The 18364-nt window shown below is 40.9% G+C and overlaps 1 protein-coding gene and 2 long non-coding RNA genes across 3 annotated transcripts in view; 2 read left to right on the plus strand and 1 right to left on the minus strand.

The window, feature by feature from the left end:
* Positions 1 to 7137, plus strand: part of LOC109201362 (zinc finger protein 271-like) — an 8344-nt gene extending 1207 nt beyond the window's left edge. The window contains exons 3-7 of the mRNA XM_025905186.1: positions 82 to 787; positions 4834 to 5067; positions 5221 to 5395; positions 5582 to 5689; positions 6765 to 7137. Of these exons, the coding sequence (XP_025760971.1) occupies positions 82 to 787; positions 4834 to 5067; positions 5221 to 5395; positions 5582 to 5689; positions 6765 to 7137 (1596 nt within the window). The remainder of the gene's footprint in view (positions 1 to 81; positions 788 to 4833; positions 5068 to 5220; positions 5396 to 5581; positions 5690 to 6764) is intronic.
* Positions 7138 to 14108: 6971 nt separating this feature from the next.
* LOC109201382 (uncharacterized) lies at positions 14109 to 15120 on the minus strand. The gene is made up of 2 exons (XR_002061400.2): positions 14965 to 15120; positions 14109 to 14261 (listed from the first exon to the last, which is right to left on the minus strand). It is a non-coding gene; the product is annotated as an uncharacterized LOC109201382 (long non-coding RNA).
* A 278-nt stretch (positions 15121 to 15398) lies between these two features.
* LOC112846339 (uncharacterized) lies at positions 15399 to 17985 on the plus strand. The gene is made up of 3 exons (XR_003219268.1): positions 15399 to 15890; positions 16550 to 16882; positions 17665 to 17985. It is a non-coding gene; the product is annotated as an uncharacterized LOC112846339 (long non-coding RNA).
* Positions 17986 to 18364: the final 379 nt, after the last annotated feature.

An 18364-nucleotide genomic window follows, 5' to 3' on the forward strand; every position in this document is an offset into this window, starting at 1 on the left:
GGACACTTAAAAAGACACCAACTCTTCCACAGTGGATTTAAAGCGTACAGCTGTGACTTGTGTGGAAAGTCTTTTACCCAGGCTGGAAACTTAAAAACACACCAACTCATCCACAGCGGATTTAAACCTTACAGCTGTGAGTTGTGTGGAAAGTCTTTTACCCAGGCTGGAGACTTAAAAAGACACCAACTCTTCCACAGTGGAGTTAAAGCGTACAGCTGTGACTTGTGTGGAAAGTCTTTTACCCAGGCTGGGCACTTAAAAAGACACCAACTCTTCCACAGCGGATTTAAACCTTACAGCTGTGAGTTGTGTGGAAAGTCTTTTACCCAGGCTGGAGACTTAAAAAGACACCAACTCTTCCATAGTGGAGTTAAAGCGCACAGCTGTGACTTGTGTGGAAAGTCTTTTACCCTGGCTAAAACCTTAAAAAGACACCAACTCATCCACAATGGAGTTAAACCTTTCAGCTGTGAGTTGTGTGGAAAGTCTTTTACCCAGGCTGGAGACTTAAAAAGACACCAACTCTTCCACAGTGGATTTAAAGCGTACAACTGTCACTTGTGTGGAAAGTCTTTTACCCAGGCTGGACACTTAAAAAGACACCAACTCTTCCACAGCGCATTTAAACCTTACAGCTGTGACTTGTGTGAAAAATCTTTTACCCAGGCTGGAGACTTAAAAAGACACCAACTCTTCCACAGTGGAGTTAAACCTTACAGCTGTGACTTGTGTGGAAAGTCTTTTACCCTGGCTAAAACCTTAAAGACACACCAACTCATCCACAGTGAAGTTAAACCTTACAGCTGTGACTTGTGTGGAAAGTCTTTTACCCAGGCTGGAGACTTAAAAAGACACCAACTCTTCCACAGTGGATTTAAAGCGTAAAACTCTCACTTGTGTGGAAAGTCTTTTACCCATCGTAAAGGCTTAAAATTACACCATATCATGCACTGTGGAGTTGAAGCACACAGCTGTGAGTTGTGTGGTAAGACTTTTGCTCAAAATAGCAGCTTACAGAGGCATCTAGTTACCCACTCTGGAATTAAGGCGTACAGCTGTGACTTTTGTGGAAAAAGGTTCAGTGACAAACACTACCGAAATATTCACCTGCAGATTCACATTTGAATTGATGTTTCCTGCTGTGATCAGTGTGGGAAACCATTTATAACAGATGCACAGTTACAACAACACATGTTTAGCCACACTGAGGAGAGACCTTATAAATGTGACCTGTGTGAGAAGACTTTTAAATCTCCATATCAGCTGAATAAACACCAACAGATCCACACCAGAAAGTAACTCTAGAAGTGCAGTTACTGTGAGGATGTATTTATTTTTATCTTGTAATTTTAACCTGATTGTTTCGAACAAGTCTAATCAGTAAAATTATGGAGTTATAATGAATGAACTGTTTGGAAAAATAAAGACTCATTTTCGCCCAGGAAGCTCAGTGTTATACTGTAAACAGTAAAACGTAATTGGACGTTGGCAGAGATGCTCTTTATTTCAGGCGACGTTCAGGATAAAAATGTTGAAGGAATTCCCTGACTTACACTGACTTTGTTTAGAAGCAGAGCAACGCAGAGTGATCCAGTTCTCAACCCTGTCGTCACTGTGGTGGTGGGAAAGAGTTTCTCTGTGACCTTTGTGGAAAAACCTCCAATCATGAACGGGACCTAAAACCACATCAGCGTAGACACACTGGAGACAAAATGAACTACTGCAAAGAATGTGGGAGAGGCTTCCACACACCAAGTACATTAAAAATACATGACCTCTTCCACAGTGGGGTCAAAAAGCACATCTGTGACCAGTGTGGGTCATCCTTCACCACTGCACGTGAGCTTAAAGAAAAAGCATAAGGGAATCCACACAGGAGAGACACCATACAAGTGCAGACACTGTGACAAAAGCTTCTCACAATCAGGTCATCATAACAAACATAAGCGTACACACATGGAAGTGAACGTCAGCTGTGACCAGTGTGACAAGAGCTTCAGGAATCTCAGTTCATACTCCGAACACAAACGATCCCACACTGTAAATAAACTGTTTCACTGTTACCAATGTGCAAAAACATTCACTTCATTATCTGCTCTGTGCAATCATCAGCCTGATCATGCAGGACTGAAATCACTGGATCACAATGAATCAGAAGAGAGAGAAAGATCCTCTTCTGGTTTCAGGGTCAGACTTAAAAACCTTGAGATCAGGCTCCACAGAGTTCAGATGGAATCTCCTGTAAAGAGTGTCAGCTGATGTCACACTTGGATCTGATGAGGTAGCTCTGATTTCTGGACCTGCAGTGAATAATCCTGAATGTTACATTTAGGAAGCTGCATGTATAGATATGCATATCAAGTTTATGTTTTTTTCCTTTGATGGATTTTAATTCTCTAAAATGTTATCCCTGTTACATTTTAATCTTTGTTTCCTTAGGACACAGTAGTGTTTAGTAGTTGTACTTGTTACTGTATTATTAAAGTTATAGGAATGTCTTTTTTACCAAACTAATAATGTATCAGAATTGCAGATATGGATATATATTTCAATTTCTTTCATTTGAACTTTCTTAGTGTTTCCAAAATTAACTTCTTTTTTTAATGTATTCATTTTATGTGTTACCTCAGTCAAATTTCAATTCTTCTTTCATATTTAATCTTTTGCTGTTGTAAAATCTTCTCTTAAATCATTTTCTCCCAAAACTGCAAATAATTTCACAGCAGTTGCTGTTAAAACCTCCAAAATGAACTAAATCTGTCCACCAGCTTTGAAAAAACACCTGCTGTGACTTTATGTTCAGAAAAAAGAAACTCAAGCTAAACTGGTTTTGGGCTGTACTTCCATATAATACCAGTTTGTACCAGAAGAAGAAGCAGTGAGTCAGTGTAACCTTTGTTCAATTAGGCAAAGACCACAATCTTATTCACAGTGGCAGCAAAGAAATGTTAAAAGTTAAAAACAGCAGCACACATCTGGACCATTTTAAAGATCACAGGTGACTACTTTTACTTAATTCAAATTCTGTTAAACCTCTATTTTTTGCTCCTCCTTTCACTTTAGTGTATTTAGTCCTTGAAGTCCACATGTTGTTTTTTAATGAATTTTGATCCACATGTTTGCAGCTGTTTTCTTGTTGATTTGAAGTTTGTATTATGAAATCCTGATAATGTTAAAGTGTTAGTTATATTTGATGAAGTCTGTGTAGAGTTTATCTTATTAAACAGTTTGGTGTGAAAAATAAAGAAATGGTCTCAGAACAAGTAGTTTGAGCCATGATTTCAGATTCAAACTAACTGTTTTCAGTGGTACATGTGGAGGTTTATCACAGGAGGAGACTTGGCTGTTCTCCACTCACACTGAACAAGGATCCTGCAGCTCATTAAAAACTCTAAAAAATATCTTCAAGGAAAATCTGTTTGATTTTTCTTAAAAAAACGTGCTGTTGGCATGAAGTTTTCAGACAGTGTGTTTAAGAGCCATTGTGGTTAACATCTCACACATTCCAATAAAGCAGATGTTCCTGCATTGCAATAGCGGTTTGGAGTTGCGTTCTACTCCCTGCTCGTCTACAGGACTCTCATGGAGCACCACTTTGAAACTTTGTAACTCTCTCTGTAAAATACAATATATAAAGACCAATGCTGGGCAGTAATTATATAGTTCTTCAAAAATGTTACTGAGTATTGCAAAAAACAAAGATTTTTGCAGCGGTTTACCTAAAAATACTGCTTAGGCATTTTTTTAAACAAACATTTCAAACTATTCACAGAACAATCAGCTTTTCTGCATCAAACCTGATGCCACACAAATTATTTGTGCCTCTCCAAAACATAATTTCTGTCCACTATGAGATAAACGAGAACATCAAAAGCCTGATACCTGCAGGCCTGACAACAGGAGATGTATCACTCCTGTAACATTTAGCAGTCGCGTCATTGTTCTGACATGCACAACAAAACTATTGACTACACTACACACTAACTACACAAGATTTGCGTTAAACGTCGCAAATCTCTCACAACTCAAAACACTGCTGTCACTCCTAAAATTTCCTCTTCTTAACAACTTCACATGGGACCCAACCTAACCTTAACAGTAGCAAACCAAGTCTCCCCTCGCCAGTCACATCAGAAGTAGTTAACCAGCAGCGGGGTGAGGCACTCACTACGTCTGGTGTTATGGCACGCCGCACTAAACGTGGGGCAGTTGCTAAGCTAATCGGTAAGAAAGCTCTCATACATTGCAATTTGAATGGCTTAGCAGTGAAAGCACTACTTGACACGTGCTCAAGTTTGCATCATAAGTAAATATTGGAAAGACTGATACTTGCCTGACTTAGTCATGCGACCTCTGTCTGAAATCATCGAGGAAGGTGTGGGAAGCGCTTCCACTCCCTTAAGGCCAAAACAGAGAGAATGAGGAGGAGCTTCTACCCCCAGGCTATTCGGGCCCTCAACCAGGTGTAGGACTGGACTCTCCCACACATATCACATCACTATGAGACTGAACTCTCACACACATCACATCACCACACGCACTCTGGTTTTCTTTATGCACACTTCCTATAATTTATAATCTTTATAATCTCTTTCTGCTATTTGCACATTTTTTTTACTGTAAATTTCTAAGTTAATCTGTAAATTTTTGTAGTAACCTGTAAATTGTAAACCTGTAAATTGTAAATACTGTAAAACCACTGTCATTTAATGGTCGGGCATTGCACAGCTACAAGCATTTCACCCCATGTCTTACTGTGTATGGTTGTGTGTGTGTGACAAATAAAATTTGAATTTGAATTTGAAATTGATGAGTTGAAAGATTGCGCAGTCAACAGGGAAACCACATCATTTGATGGCTGGGTACCCATCATGATCAACTTACCGGGTGGTGAAGACCCCACCCTCTCTGTCAGTACTCCGGTCCTCGTCAGTACCTTGCCTATGGACAAACCATTGATCGGTTTCAATGTCTTGGAACAGATCATTGAGGGGCAACTAGAGCAGTTGATACCTACTCTTGTTACCTTGCTGTGTAATGCCATCTGTCTTCCCCCTGAGAAAGGTGAGGTGGTCGTAAGCTTCATCCAGACAGTAGAGCCAAACATTACACAAGGGTGCTTGAGGACAGTTGAAAGGGATGTGATTATCCATGCTGAACAGGTATCCTGGTTAAAGTGCCCCGTTCCATCAACCATGAATCCGCTTGATTGTTTAGTGCTGTTTGAGGCTGATGAGGGTAACCAGGCCCTAGAGCAGTTCGATGTCTTGACGGGGTTAGTTGAAATACAGAATCCTAAGCCGTACATCATCATTGCTCTGAGTAATGACACCAAACATGATATCACCTTGACAAGGAAGACGGCCCTGGGCATAGCTGGACTGGCCATCGGGCATACCGGGCATTTGCCCGGTGGGCCGATGGTGATTTTTCGTTTTTATGGGCCAATGGGGGGTTTTTTTCTTCGTTTTTTTTCCGTAATGGTATAAACACTGAAAGACGGTGGATTGGCCAGATGAAGGGAGATGTGTAAAAATAACTCAATTGTTTGGTGGTGGGTATTGCGGAGCTTCTACAGATTCAGTAACATTAGCAAGTGGTTGAGGCCAGCAGATGCAACACGCTGGCAGGTGGATGATGGAAAGGCAGAAGGAGAAGAGACCCGAGGTGGTGAACTGAACTTCAGGTAAGAAGTTATGACCTGCAGTCTATCTGGGTCAGATATAAACCAAGTTTAGGTGGAGTTTATTTTCGTTATGCTGACTTTTTACAGTCAATTACCAAAACTCGTTTCTATACTGCTGGGCGGGTGCTATGATATTATTGATGTTGAACTTGTTTTATCTTATTTATAAGGTTAGTTATTAGAGTTTCCAACCATCCCGTAAAAAACGGAATCGTCTCGTATACAGAGAAAATATTGCGCGTTTAGTATTGAGGTAAAAAGGAACTCAGTTTTTCCCGGACTTCAGCTACAATGAAAAAGACACAAAGGTGGAGTTATTCTGTGTCTTTGCTGCACAGCTGCCTCTTCTCTCATTCTCTCCCCCTCCCTCTCCTGTTTCTACTTCAGTCATGAAACTGATCAGTGATCAGCTGATCGGCTTTTCTCTCATGTTTGTTTATCGCTCTGAATCTTACAACAAACGTTTTCATCTGATGTAAAATGTATAGAAATCCATTATTGTACATAGTATTTTTTTAGGGTCCCATCATAATTTCTTCAGAAGTAGCTAAGTACTGTATATGATGCCAGCATTTTCCCACATTTTCTAGATACTGTACCAGTACTGTGTGTAAAATGCCATCAAAAAGTCAATTAAGTTTTTCTTTCTCATCTGTCTTTCTATCTCCTTTCACTTTTAAAAGGTTGCCATGTTAGAAAAAATATTTTGTCCTACCATGCTGTTTATTGATGTGGCAAATGAATGGTTTATGAAAATATATCTAAATCTGTCATCAGTAATGATCATGTCTCACCTCTAGTCTTCTCTGTCTTAATTTCAGGTTTTCACCATGTGTTGTAGATAGTTCAGGAGGTTAACTCGACCAAGCAGTCTACTTTCGGGTACTGTTTAGAATACCAGAATAGGGAGGATGGTGAAGGTTTAAGTTTATTAGACTGATACATATATACCAACAAGACAGTGTACATCACTGTGACAACAGCGTTTGTTTTCATTCAAGGCGTTATGGTTTTTCCTATAATACCCGGTGGGCCGGTCTCTAGTCAAAATGCCCGGGCCGATTTTTTGTCCCAGTCCAGCCCTGGCCCTGGGCACCTTACAGCCGGTTGAACGTATTGTGGAGGTCGAGGCCTCAAACGAGTGCCCACCTGCAATAACAGTTCGTGAGATAATGGTGGAGTCAGCTGGACCTCTCCCAATGTCGTGGTATCCGCCAGTGAATCTTGATCATTTAGAGGAGGAACAAAAAGAGATTGTCCAGAGAATGTTGTTTGATGAGTGCAGGGTCTTTGCGTGGGATGGGAATGATATTGGTTGTAATGCTGATCTGAAAATGGTGATAAACCTAAAGGATGACATACCAGTGCAGAGAGCATATACTTCCATACCTAAGCTGCTGCTACGGGAGGTTAAAGAATACGTGCAAGACATCCTGATGAAAGGATGAATACCATACCATAGCATACCATACTAGTGATGGGTAGGGCTGCCACGATTAGTCGACTAGTCACGATTACGTCGACTATCAAAATCGTCGACGACTGATTTAATAGTCGACGCGTCGTTTGAAGCTTTGTAAGATCACAAAAGACGCAGGAATAAGTAGTAGGATTTAAGAGTGTAATAACGGACTGAAACAGAAGATGGCAGCACTGCATGTACAAGGATGCCAGCTGCCGTTACACTCCGAAGAAGAAGAAGAAGCAGTGTCCCAGAATTCATAGCGCGGCCCTGCTCAGTTTTCAACAATGGCGGCAGCTAGTTAGTTTTAATATTACTCTTATTAATCTTTCTGGGTCACAAAATAAACGTTTAACATATTTTCAGGCGAGAATGTAGCTGTGTAAACCTCAAATATCTGCTCAGTTTATCAAGACACCGCATATTTTCAAAAGCGCTCTGACGTTTTCGGAGACGTCTGTTACCCACTAGCTCGATAGCTAGCCGGGGGCAAGGCTCACTAGAGCCTATGAGAACACCGGACTCCCGGCAAATCGTTTTCAAACCCACCACCGTCTTTCGCTACTCAGGTTAAACATATATAAGTCAGTTAGATAACTTAAAAATGTTATTGTTTGGCCTTTTTTTTAGTATTTTATTTGTTCCTGAGTAAATCGGTTTGGCTGAGATTAAAGTTATAGTTTATACACGGCCGAATAAACGTCAAGCAGACAACTGATTATCAGAAGTGTGAGATGTTCGAGAATATACTCCGGTGTCCCGTTATATTTTAGATAGCAAGGAGTTTATTAAACTTTACCAAAACAATCTGTAAATCTCATTAAATTTAATAAACTATCATCTTGTCTTTATTTTTAGTTAGCACATACCCTAAACACTTAAAACTGTAAGCTAATGTTATATAAGAGCAGATGCTGCTGGTGCAATAAGCTGTACGTTTTACGTCCAATGGATGCATGATCCGATTAGTCGACTAATCGCAAAAATAATCGGTGACTAGTCGACTATCAAAATAATCGTTTGTGGCAGCCCTAGTGATGGGCGAATCATGAACGAATCGTTCAATAATCGAGAATCACTTTACTGACTCGTGAATCATGATTCACAAGCGCAACTGACTCACTGACTCATCCCTGTTGCTGTTAGCAAACTAATTTCATTAGTAGAAATATATCTAGCTTATAATTCAAATTGTGAAGAAAAACACAACATTGAGTATCTTAACAAAAACATTTCTGCTCTGAACTGGAAGAAAAAACCCTGAGTAGAAGCTCACATCAAGACAATAGCTCCTCGGTTCACAGTAGCATCGCTCTGCTAACATGCTAACAGCACATTTGAGCTACTCACCCACTCCCTCCTGTGCTGAATCGTAGTGTAAGCAAATCACTCATGACTCACTAACCCCCTCGCTCCTGTGCTGAATCGTAGCGTAAGCAAATCACTCAGGACTCACTAACCCCCTCCCTCCTGTGCTGAATCGTAGCGTAAGCAAATCACTCAGGACTCACTAACCCCCTCCCTCCTGTGCTGAATCGTAGCGTAAGCAAATCACTCATGACTCACTAACCCCCTCCCTCCTGTGCTGAATCGTAGCGTAAGCAAATCACTCATGACTCACTAACCCCCTCCCTCCTGTGCTGAATCGTAGCGTAAGCAAATCACTCATGACTCACTAACCCCCTCCCTCCTGTGCTGAATCGTAGCGTAAGCAAATCACTCATGACTCACTAACCCACTCCCTCCTGTGCTGAATCGTAGCGTAAGCAAATCACTCATGACTCACTAACCCCCTCCCTCCTGTGCTGAATCGTAGTGTAAGCAAATCACTCAGGACTCACTAACCCCCTCCCTCCTGTGCTGAATTGTAGTGTAAGCAAATCACTCAGGACTCGCTCACCCCCTCCCTCCTGTGCTGAATCATAGCGTACTCAGGACTCACTAACCCCCTCCCTCCTGTGCTGAATCGTAGTGTAAGCAAATCACTCATGACTCACTAACCCCCTCCCTCCTGTGCTGAATCATAGAGCGAGCGAATCACTCATGACTCGCTCACCCCCTCCCTCCTGTGCTGAATCATAGAGCGAACGAATCACTGGGCGTTTCTCAATATGCGTACTTGTGCGTACTTGCGTTCTCGTGTACACGTGATACGTCATCAGTCGGAGACCAAGTACTGTTCCAATTCGAAGTACGCATCAAGCCGAGAACGCGAAAAAGTCCCGGATGTGTTCTCGCTCCGCCCGTTTTATCGAGCATGCATCGGTGTGGATTTGGTACAGCTAAATATCCCAGAATGCATTTCGTCCAAAACTCAACAGCGGACTCCCGGCACATCGTTTTCAACCCCCCCCCCCCCCCCCCGCTCGCGGTCTTCTCACTACTCAGGTTAAAGAAACCCCAGCAGCTGTCTATAGTATTGAGTGTCCACTAAAATAGAAATAAAAGCGTTCTAACATCTCACCTGCTAGTTTTTATTAAGGTATGTACACGTATGTACATGTACACTATTTTTATTGTTAGAGATTTCACTACTGAGGTTAAAAATGATATATAAGTCACTTAGATCACTTCTAAATGTTAATGTTTGGTTTATTTCAGTGTTTTATTTGTTCCTGAGTAAACCGGTTTGGCTGTGATTACAGTTAAGCTTCATAACATGTTACTCACAGTTAAATTAAGAGGGGACGGCAGTAAAAACTCCGGACATGTGACATCATCACGTACGCAGGTGTTCCAATTGTACATATCGCGAGTCCGTGCTCGCGTTCTCGGCGGGTACGTACTCCCGTGCGTTCTCGGCAAGTACGTACTCACCGAGAACGCGAGTACGTACTCGCGTACTTGAGAATTGAGAGACGGCCACTCACTCACTCACCCCCTCCCTCCTGGCTCGCAGCTACTACTTCTTCTTCTTGGTTGGCAACCAATGTTAAGGCGCATTACCGCCCCCTGGCTCACAGCTCAGTGGACATTTAGATGAGAAAATATATATTTGCCACATGTAAGGAAAATACTAATAAAATAAAAATAAACAAAAGAAATGTTCCCTTTAGAAATTCTTTTGCTCTTTTTTGCTATATAAAATAGTTGTTTTCTTTAAGAATCACTCATCTTAGCAGTAGGATTTACATTAAAAGAGAAACAAATTAAGTTTGAGTGAAAATGTACATTTTTTGCACTCTCTGGACAACTGACTCAGTGACTCAAATGACTCAAAAAACCCGATTCACTTTGATGAGTGACTCATTAAAACTCGATTCAGTAAAAAGAATCAAATTTACCATAACCATACCATACCACCTTTATTTATAAAGCACTTTAACATAAAACCAGAGTTTCCAAAGTGTTGTACATGCAAATAGCATAAGTAAAGTAAGGTAAATTAAAAATAAGATAAAATCAAATAAATAACTAAAATAAATGAAAACATTTTAAAACAAATTGAGTCAGGCCCTTTAATCAGTGCCAAAGGCTTCAGCGAATAAATATGTTTTAAGAAGACTTTTAAACTCAGAAAGAGAAGAGACCTGTTTAATGTGCAAGGGCAGATCATTCCACAACTTTGAAGCAGCTACAGCAAAAGCACGATCACCTTTAAATTTACACTTAGTTTTCGGTACCTTAAGGAGCTGCTGATTGCCGAACCTAAGGGAACGGGCAGGTGTATATGGTTGTAGTAGCTCCAAGAGGTCTCTTATTTGTTTTTAAATCTCTTAATGAGATTTAAAAGCAAATAAGTAGTGGCCTAAGAATCGCCACCAAAAACCATCACTTGTGTTTTCTGTGTATTAAAATGTAAAGAGTTCAAAGCCATCCAGGCCCTTATTTCATTAAGGCATCTGAGCAGAGGGTCTACTGAGAAGCCATTTATCTTTTTAAGTGGGAAATAAGTCTGGGAGTCATCAGCATAACAGTGGAAAGAAATCCCATGATTCCTGAAAATAGACCCAAAGGGTAGCAGATATAGGAAGAAGAGAAGCAGGCCTAAAACTGAACCCTCTGGGACCCCAAATTGAAGAGAAGCAGCAGAGGATACAAACTTTCACAGAGTTTCACAGAGAAAGTTCGCTCTGATAGTAAGATCCAAGTGCTCTTATGCTGCTCCCATCAGGTGCATGCGAAAGAAAGACGGTTCACTCCTTTGCATAGACTATAGTCTATTGAACCAGAAAATGGTTGCAGACTGACACCCACTACCTTGGATACACGACCTGCTTGACACCGTGGGGGGATACTCCTGGTTCAGCATCCTTGATCAAGGCATGGCTTATGTTACGAAACAGTTTCACCCCGGTTCTTTTTATTCCTCGGGAATCCAGACACGGCACCGGACTCAGTAGTCATAACACAAAAGAAAACATACAAAACAAAGTTAACAGATTACAAGCACTGAGACCCTCACTCTGCATCCACTGGGCCTGTACAGAATGGTGTACGTCAGTTTAATGCTGGGTGGTGCTGCAATAGTAACTATCCTCAGTCAGAAGGAGAGGCTGACATCCAGGGATTAGATTACCACAGGTGGAGTTTATTGGCGGTCAGATGGATGGTACAGGGAGGTATGGCATACAGTAGGAGGATGTGGAGGGGTGATATGGTGTGGTTTCTATAATTAAGAACAGGGTATACATTACAACATGAATACAGATTAAAGATTAAGAAAACTGGCAACAAATTACTCCACTACAAATCAGTCTGATACCACTTCTTACAGGGTTCACGTTTACTAAGGCACTACCCAGAAGGTGCCACAAGAGGGCACTCCAACACAAGAGATGACCTATTTACACTGATGCATTTAGTAAACAGTCAGCCCCCTACTTAGCCACTACGTAATACAGTGATATTACAGTATACAAATTCACATAAATTGGCAGAGGGAACAAACAAAGCTGTAACAAGCCCCAAACAATCAAATAACTGGGCTGCCATAGCTATCGCTAACTAGCACATATGCTAAAGGTAACTAAAACCAATACACACAAGTAGCAGGGTAAACATCTTAAGCATGGAACATTAACTCACGTTTATGTGACGCACACCATCCCCAACAAATACAGGATGGGCTATTTGCTTCGCTTCCCAGCAGCTCTCTCCACAATCTTTAGCCCAGGAACGAACGAAGACCATCTAGCTCAGAAGTCCCATGAATCCCATCACTGCCCAGAGGCTGCTGGGTAATGTAGTTCACACTAACACAGGCTTTTCTACAGGGCCATCGGACTCTCGTTGTCTTACTTTTACAGATAAGCATATGGAGAGTCTCCTGCAAACCTACTTCTAAGTTATGACAATTATAAACTTTTATTAAAGGTACAAGCATTAGCATCAGCATCCCCCAACTGTAGCTTCCTGTCTCCTTTTATGACAGCAGACCCCCAGTGTCCATAAATTCCTATCCCTCTAAACAATTACACACACTCTCAGGCCTACAGCTAAGCCAAAGTAAAACACACAGACAAATCCTTCCCTGTTCCTCTGATCTACTACTGGACTCTCTCATTTAAGCAAATTTAACACATTGTATTCTAATAATTGTTTTCTTGTACTCACAAATGCCAGTACTTTCTTACAGTTCATTGAGAGGTAACAGAAACACATTCACACAGATTCATTTTCACTTCTCCTGAAACTAAAGTGAAGTGCTCTATTTATATCACCAGCAATGAAACCTGACTGAATGCCATCAGTAAGTAGTTAGTGAGTAACGCTTATTCATAAAGAACCTTTCACAGACAAGCGGTCTGAACACACTTTACATTAAATAAATGGAAATAAATAAAATACCATAAACACAGTAAAAACCCCAACTTCAGATACAGAATAAAATTAAATATGTCAGTATTTTTATGTTGTCAAACAAAAGTGATTTTTCTTGGTTTGTTCTCTGCCATAATTTTTGTGACACCGAGACCAGAAATCTCCATGCACACTCTTAACTGAGCATTACAGCCTATATATAAAGCGCCAATGACTCTTACAAATAAGTGCAGAATGGTCTTAAACATGAAGTCAAATGGATCATAGTACTAATGCTAAATCTTTTATCCAGTGTATATTCATTAAAATCTGTAACGTCCAAAAACAAATGACTGTTATTACATATGTTTCTTTGATAAATCCAGATTATTCATCTATAATAAAACAGAATTGTAAATTTCACCTCTTCGCAAAAATGGGTACAAATATTTTGGTTTCATTTCTTAAAGACTGGCTGCTCTCAAGCTTTATTAATTTATGCATTTTTGGTTTGCAGACATTGGAGGGCTCCGGCCCAGCCCACCAACTGTCTCCCTCTCTCTGACTCTTAAGTGTTAGTGTCGTAACTTTCAGCTTCATCTAACATCAAAGTTCATTACAGATAGTTTCATCTGAAGCTCAGATTCTGATTTTAATACAGAAACACAGAAATGTCTGCTGGAACTGCGTCACTCTGCTCCAAAGTCCGCTCACAGACAAGAATAAGGTGAGTGAGTGGGTCAGCGCTCAGGGCATAGAGACTAAGTTGGCCTTAAACACACCATTTATTTCCATGGAAACTGACACACACAGAATTACACAGGGCCGTTGCTAGCCATTTGGGTGCCCTAAGCACAAATGCTTTATGGTGCCCCCCCCCCGCCACTTAAAAAAAAAAAAAAAACATTAATACTTTTGAATTTCTCAGTGGAATTTGTTTAATTAAATAACAACAAACATGACAGTTAAACAAATAAATAAGGTTAAAGGAGGTTAAAAATACTGTTACAAATAAATACTCAGGCCCCTTTGGAAAATTAAAATCAGAGCTGACATTAAAAGGACCTCTCCGCACAATTTCAACACGATCAGCATCTACAATGTGAGCTGGCCAAAGAGCAGGATCGGTTGAAGGGGGCACACATGTCTCCACAGTGTCACTTTCTGATAGTCTCTCAGTGACAGGACTCTCAGTGGTACTTGTGTATGGAACTGTACCTGAACTGGTGGTTGATGGTTCTTGTTCTTCTTGGCTAGGGATTGTTGCAGGGTCTACAATGGCTGGTGGTTGATGTCCAGGGATGGCACTACTACTGGATGGTTCATCCTGTCCTTGAGATCCTCCTTGAACATATTTAAGCATTGACCCTGCATACAAGAGAAAATATTCAGGGATTTTACAGAAATACAATTTTGAATCTACAGTAGGCCTACGAAAAATTGCATTATAAGACTAATAAATTAAGTAAGTCACTGGTACATTTAAAAATTACTAACTATATTTTACATGTATAGATTTTCATAATGGCAAATGGCAATATAAACATGCTGTACATAATTTGATATAAATGCGCAAGTAGGAAATCTATATTACTGGAAGATATAGGTTTCATATTACACTGTAATATGAAACCTATATCTTATTTATGCCGCATAAATAAGATATGCGTCTTTATAGATATCCTGAAATGCAGCAACATACAAAGTAATCTTGTCTAATCTGATAATAATACTTGACTGCATCACTGACCTATCCCAAAGTTAAGGTTAATCAGTAGCATGCATGACGTTAGCCAGCTAGCAACCTGAGGAGGGAAATGCTAGTCTCACGATTGCTAACGTTATCTGAAAACCGTCAATTGAGTGACCATGATGAGTTGCTTTTAGTAGTCCATTCTATATTCATATCCACAACGTAAACAAACTACCCAACATCAATCATTTGCAACATTTGTTAACACAGTATGAACACTGCTAACAGGAGCTATCACAGAGTTGACGGACATGAGCGTGCAAGCAAGGGCTACAATAATGAACTTTTTTTATTGTTATTATTTAAACATTGCCTTACCGGCAAGCGACGCCTGAGTTTCATCACGCTTCCTCTTCTTCTTTCTTTTCTCCGCTCCCGACTCCTGTTGCCGTTTCGAGGCCATGTTCAAACAGGTGTTTACCAATACCGAATTGAGGCATTATAGAACAGACCACTGGGAGTGGGGGGGGGGGGGGGGGGGGGCACCAGGAGGAGACTGGAGACAGGGCACAAAGCAGATTCACCCCTTTTCTCGGGAAAATTGTTTTATGTTGCTTTTGTATTGTTTAACCATATTAATGCATATGATATTTATAGTATTAATATGGTTTACTTTTTTTTTTTTTACGACCCTGATTTTTTTGGTGCCCTACCGGCCATTTGGTGCCCTACGCAGTGTGCGTTATGTGCGTTTGCGGAGCTACGGCGCTGGAATTACAAATACAGTTTAAAATCCCCCTATACAATAAAAAGAGTTTTCTCAATACGCCCTGCCGGCAGAAATAACTATAAACTATCAAAAGAAAAGCTAAACAAATGTTTCCGATATGCTAAAATTCCCCCCACAATCCCATAATCCCACAGTCCAGCGACACGTGGGCAAATGTTCCGTATCTGAAACAGGAGAGGGATGGAAACCACGGCAGCCAAGACAACAAGGAGGGGGCTCCTGTCGCAGACCTGTCTCCTCCTGACAGCGCGTCATGGCACAGTCCCGCCCCATTCCACACCTGAACACGGCCTCCCTCGTAGCACCGCCAGATGCAGGCAGAGGGACACCCCTGCCCTGCTGTGGATTGCGGACATCGCCTCCCTCTGTCGCTGTTCCTGCCGTCGGGACTGGATCGCCGTGTTCCGCTGGCCGGTCCGTCGGTGAACGACTCGTGGCAGCCCACAGTCGGGCAGCAGGTCCTTCGACACATATGCTGGCTTGCACGCGTTTCTTTTCCTCCTGCTCACCTTTCGTGCGTAGTCCTTCCCGTCTCTGCACCCACTATTCCTCTTAACAGGTCACTTTGGCGGCTGATAGGCCGCCTCGGGGAACGCCCCCGCCTCCACAGATGCCTACAATTGTCCGCTTAGTCCACAGTGGATTAAAAGAATATTGTGCAACAATACTAAAAGACACAATATAAATATCACAATAAAATCATGCAAATAAAATCAACACTATGTACCAATACACAGTATGATAAAACAAAAAGAAAACCCCACAAATTTCCACTGTGTGACATTAAAAACAAAACAAAAACAAAGTAGACCCTCCTACTCATCCTGCACAGGGGTCTAAAGGATCTTCCAGGAATTGTGACTCTATCTACTGGAGAATTGATTGATCCCTAAATGTTTCATACCTGATGATCTCTAATCTGGATCTTAATTTGGTTCACAGCATAAGTTACCATGGCAATGCAAAGTGAAGAAAACACTTAAACCTGAAGTTACCTGAATAAACCCGAATGCTGCTTCATAGTACAGGCTTCTGGAGGATGTTAGGACATTAGCATTAATTAAATCCAACATGACTAAAACCTCAAATGTCAAAGGAAATAAAGCAAATAACTGTGATTATAATTGTACTTTGACCTTTAAGCACTTTGCTCTGTGTTGTTTCCTTTTTCAGATCAGAAAATCATCACAGCTGATATTGGAGACAGTGTCATTCTGCCATGTCGAGTTACAAACAAGATCACAGCTGTAAAGTGGATCAAACACTACCTGGGAGAGAAAATTGTCTTTTTGTACCAGGATAATAAAGTTGATTCAGATAACCAGAATTCATTTTATAAGAACCGGGTGGATCTGAAGGACAGACATATGAAGGATGGAGACGTGTCTATAATTCTGAAGGATGTGACGATTTATGATAATGGAACATACCACTGTCATGTTAAAGTAGCAGGAACAAACTCATGGAAATACATCAGCTACATCTACCTTCATGTTGTTCCTCCAGGTGAGTGAGTAGAGTTGAGTGTGTGTGTGTTCAGAGGTGAAGCTGCTTCCTGGTTGTTGATGTGTGTTTGTTGTATGGATGAGCTGGTGGATGTCAGAGGTAGACAGATGTTTCTCCAGCTGTTGTCTTTGTGGCTGGTAGTCTAGAGTTGTAGAGCAGCATTGTTTGGGTAAGGTTAGAGCAGAAACAAAGACATTTATGAATCAGTCTCTTCTTCTCTTGCTCTCTAACTCGTCTGTAAACATGTGTGGGGAAACTCGACGTTAAAGCCTACAGCTGGAGGGGGAGGGGAGGGGTGAAGCTGGTGGTTGTGAGTCTGTGAAAGTGAATCCTGCCGGTGCCATAGCTGCTGAAAACGTACTTAGTGCAGACACAAAACGTCCATCAGCTTCAAAGTGTGTCAGAAAAATGTCCACATGATGACTGATGGATGAGAGAGGTCCCATTTTTCTTCTTGATGTTCAGTCCTTCACACACAGACACACATGTGTGTAGGAGACACAAGTTTGTGTGGACCTCAGATCTGTAAACGTGATGTGACAGAGACACAGAAATTTAATGTGTGCCATGTGTTGTAGTTCCAGGAGTTAGTATACAATATTCTAAAGCTCTGTATTATTTTACTATTATTTCAGCAAATCTGTGTAAATTGCAACACTTTATTCACATTTTAAGCATTTTTTTTAGCTGTTTTAACTTAATCTTCTGCATTGGAAGATAACTGGATTCTGTTCTGTTCTTCACTCTTCACCTGACACGTCACTCCTGTTTCTCACCTGCAGGTCGATCAGGAGGACTGGGTGGATCTATTGGACTGATTGTAGGTGTGGTAGTTGCTGTTATGGTTGTTTCTCTTTGTCTTTCTTTCTGTTTCTGTACAGCTCTGAGAAATATTGTCACACGCTATCTTCAGACCAGAGCACAACCGCGAGTCATATGATCTAAACAGACGAAATTTAAGGTTGTACTTTTGTTTCCTTTGCCTGTGTGAAAGACACTGAGATCATTTTGTGAGTAATGTGATACAGTTTATTAAAACAGTATGTCTGTATGTGGTTTTGCTAATAGTTAATTTTGCTTAATTACAATCAAAATATGCTCAAGAATAAACCTGATAAAAAGAATGAATAAAAATGTAGTTTGAGTTGTGTTATTATTTTAATACCATGTTTTTTTTTTCTGGGTTGGTCTGATTCTCCTTCATATTAGATTAGTCTCAGTATGTGACTGGGGAAGAATGTGTGACAGATGAAAGTGTGGCAGCTTCTGGCACATTCAAAATATGTGCTATTAGCTATTAGCAAAATATGTTATTTTGTTAATAGCTGAACATCCTTAACTCGAATCAGCATATACTCAGTGACAGGGGATTTCTTTAAATCACCCTGCCGTTCTTTCTTTAGCCAAGACTCCTGAGTTTAGAAAACACACAAACACTGCAGAAGTTTTTCCTTGCGAGGGGCAGTCATGTACACAGGATCT

The sequence above is a fragment of the Oreochromis niloticus genome, linkage group LG3, assembly GCF_001858045.2.
Source record: "Oreochromis niloticus isolate F11D_XX linkage group LG3, O_niloticus_UMD_NMBU, whole genome shotgun sequence".
Lineage (NCBI taxonomy): Eukaryota > Metazoa > Chordata > Actinopteri > Cichliformes > Cichlidae > Oreochromis > Oreochromis niloticus.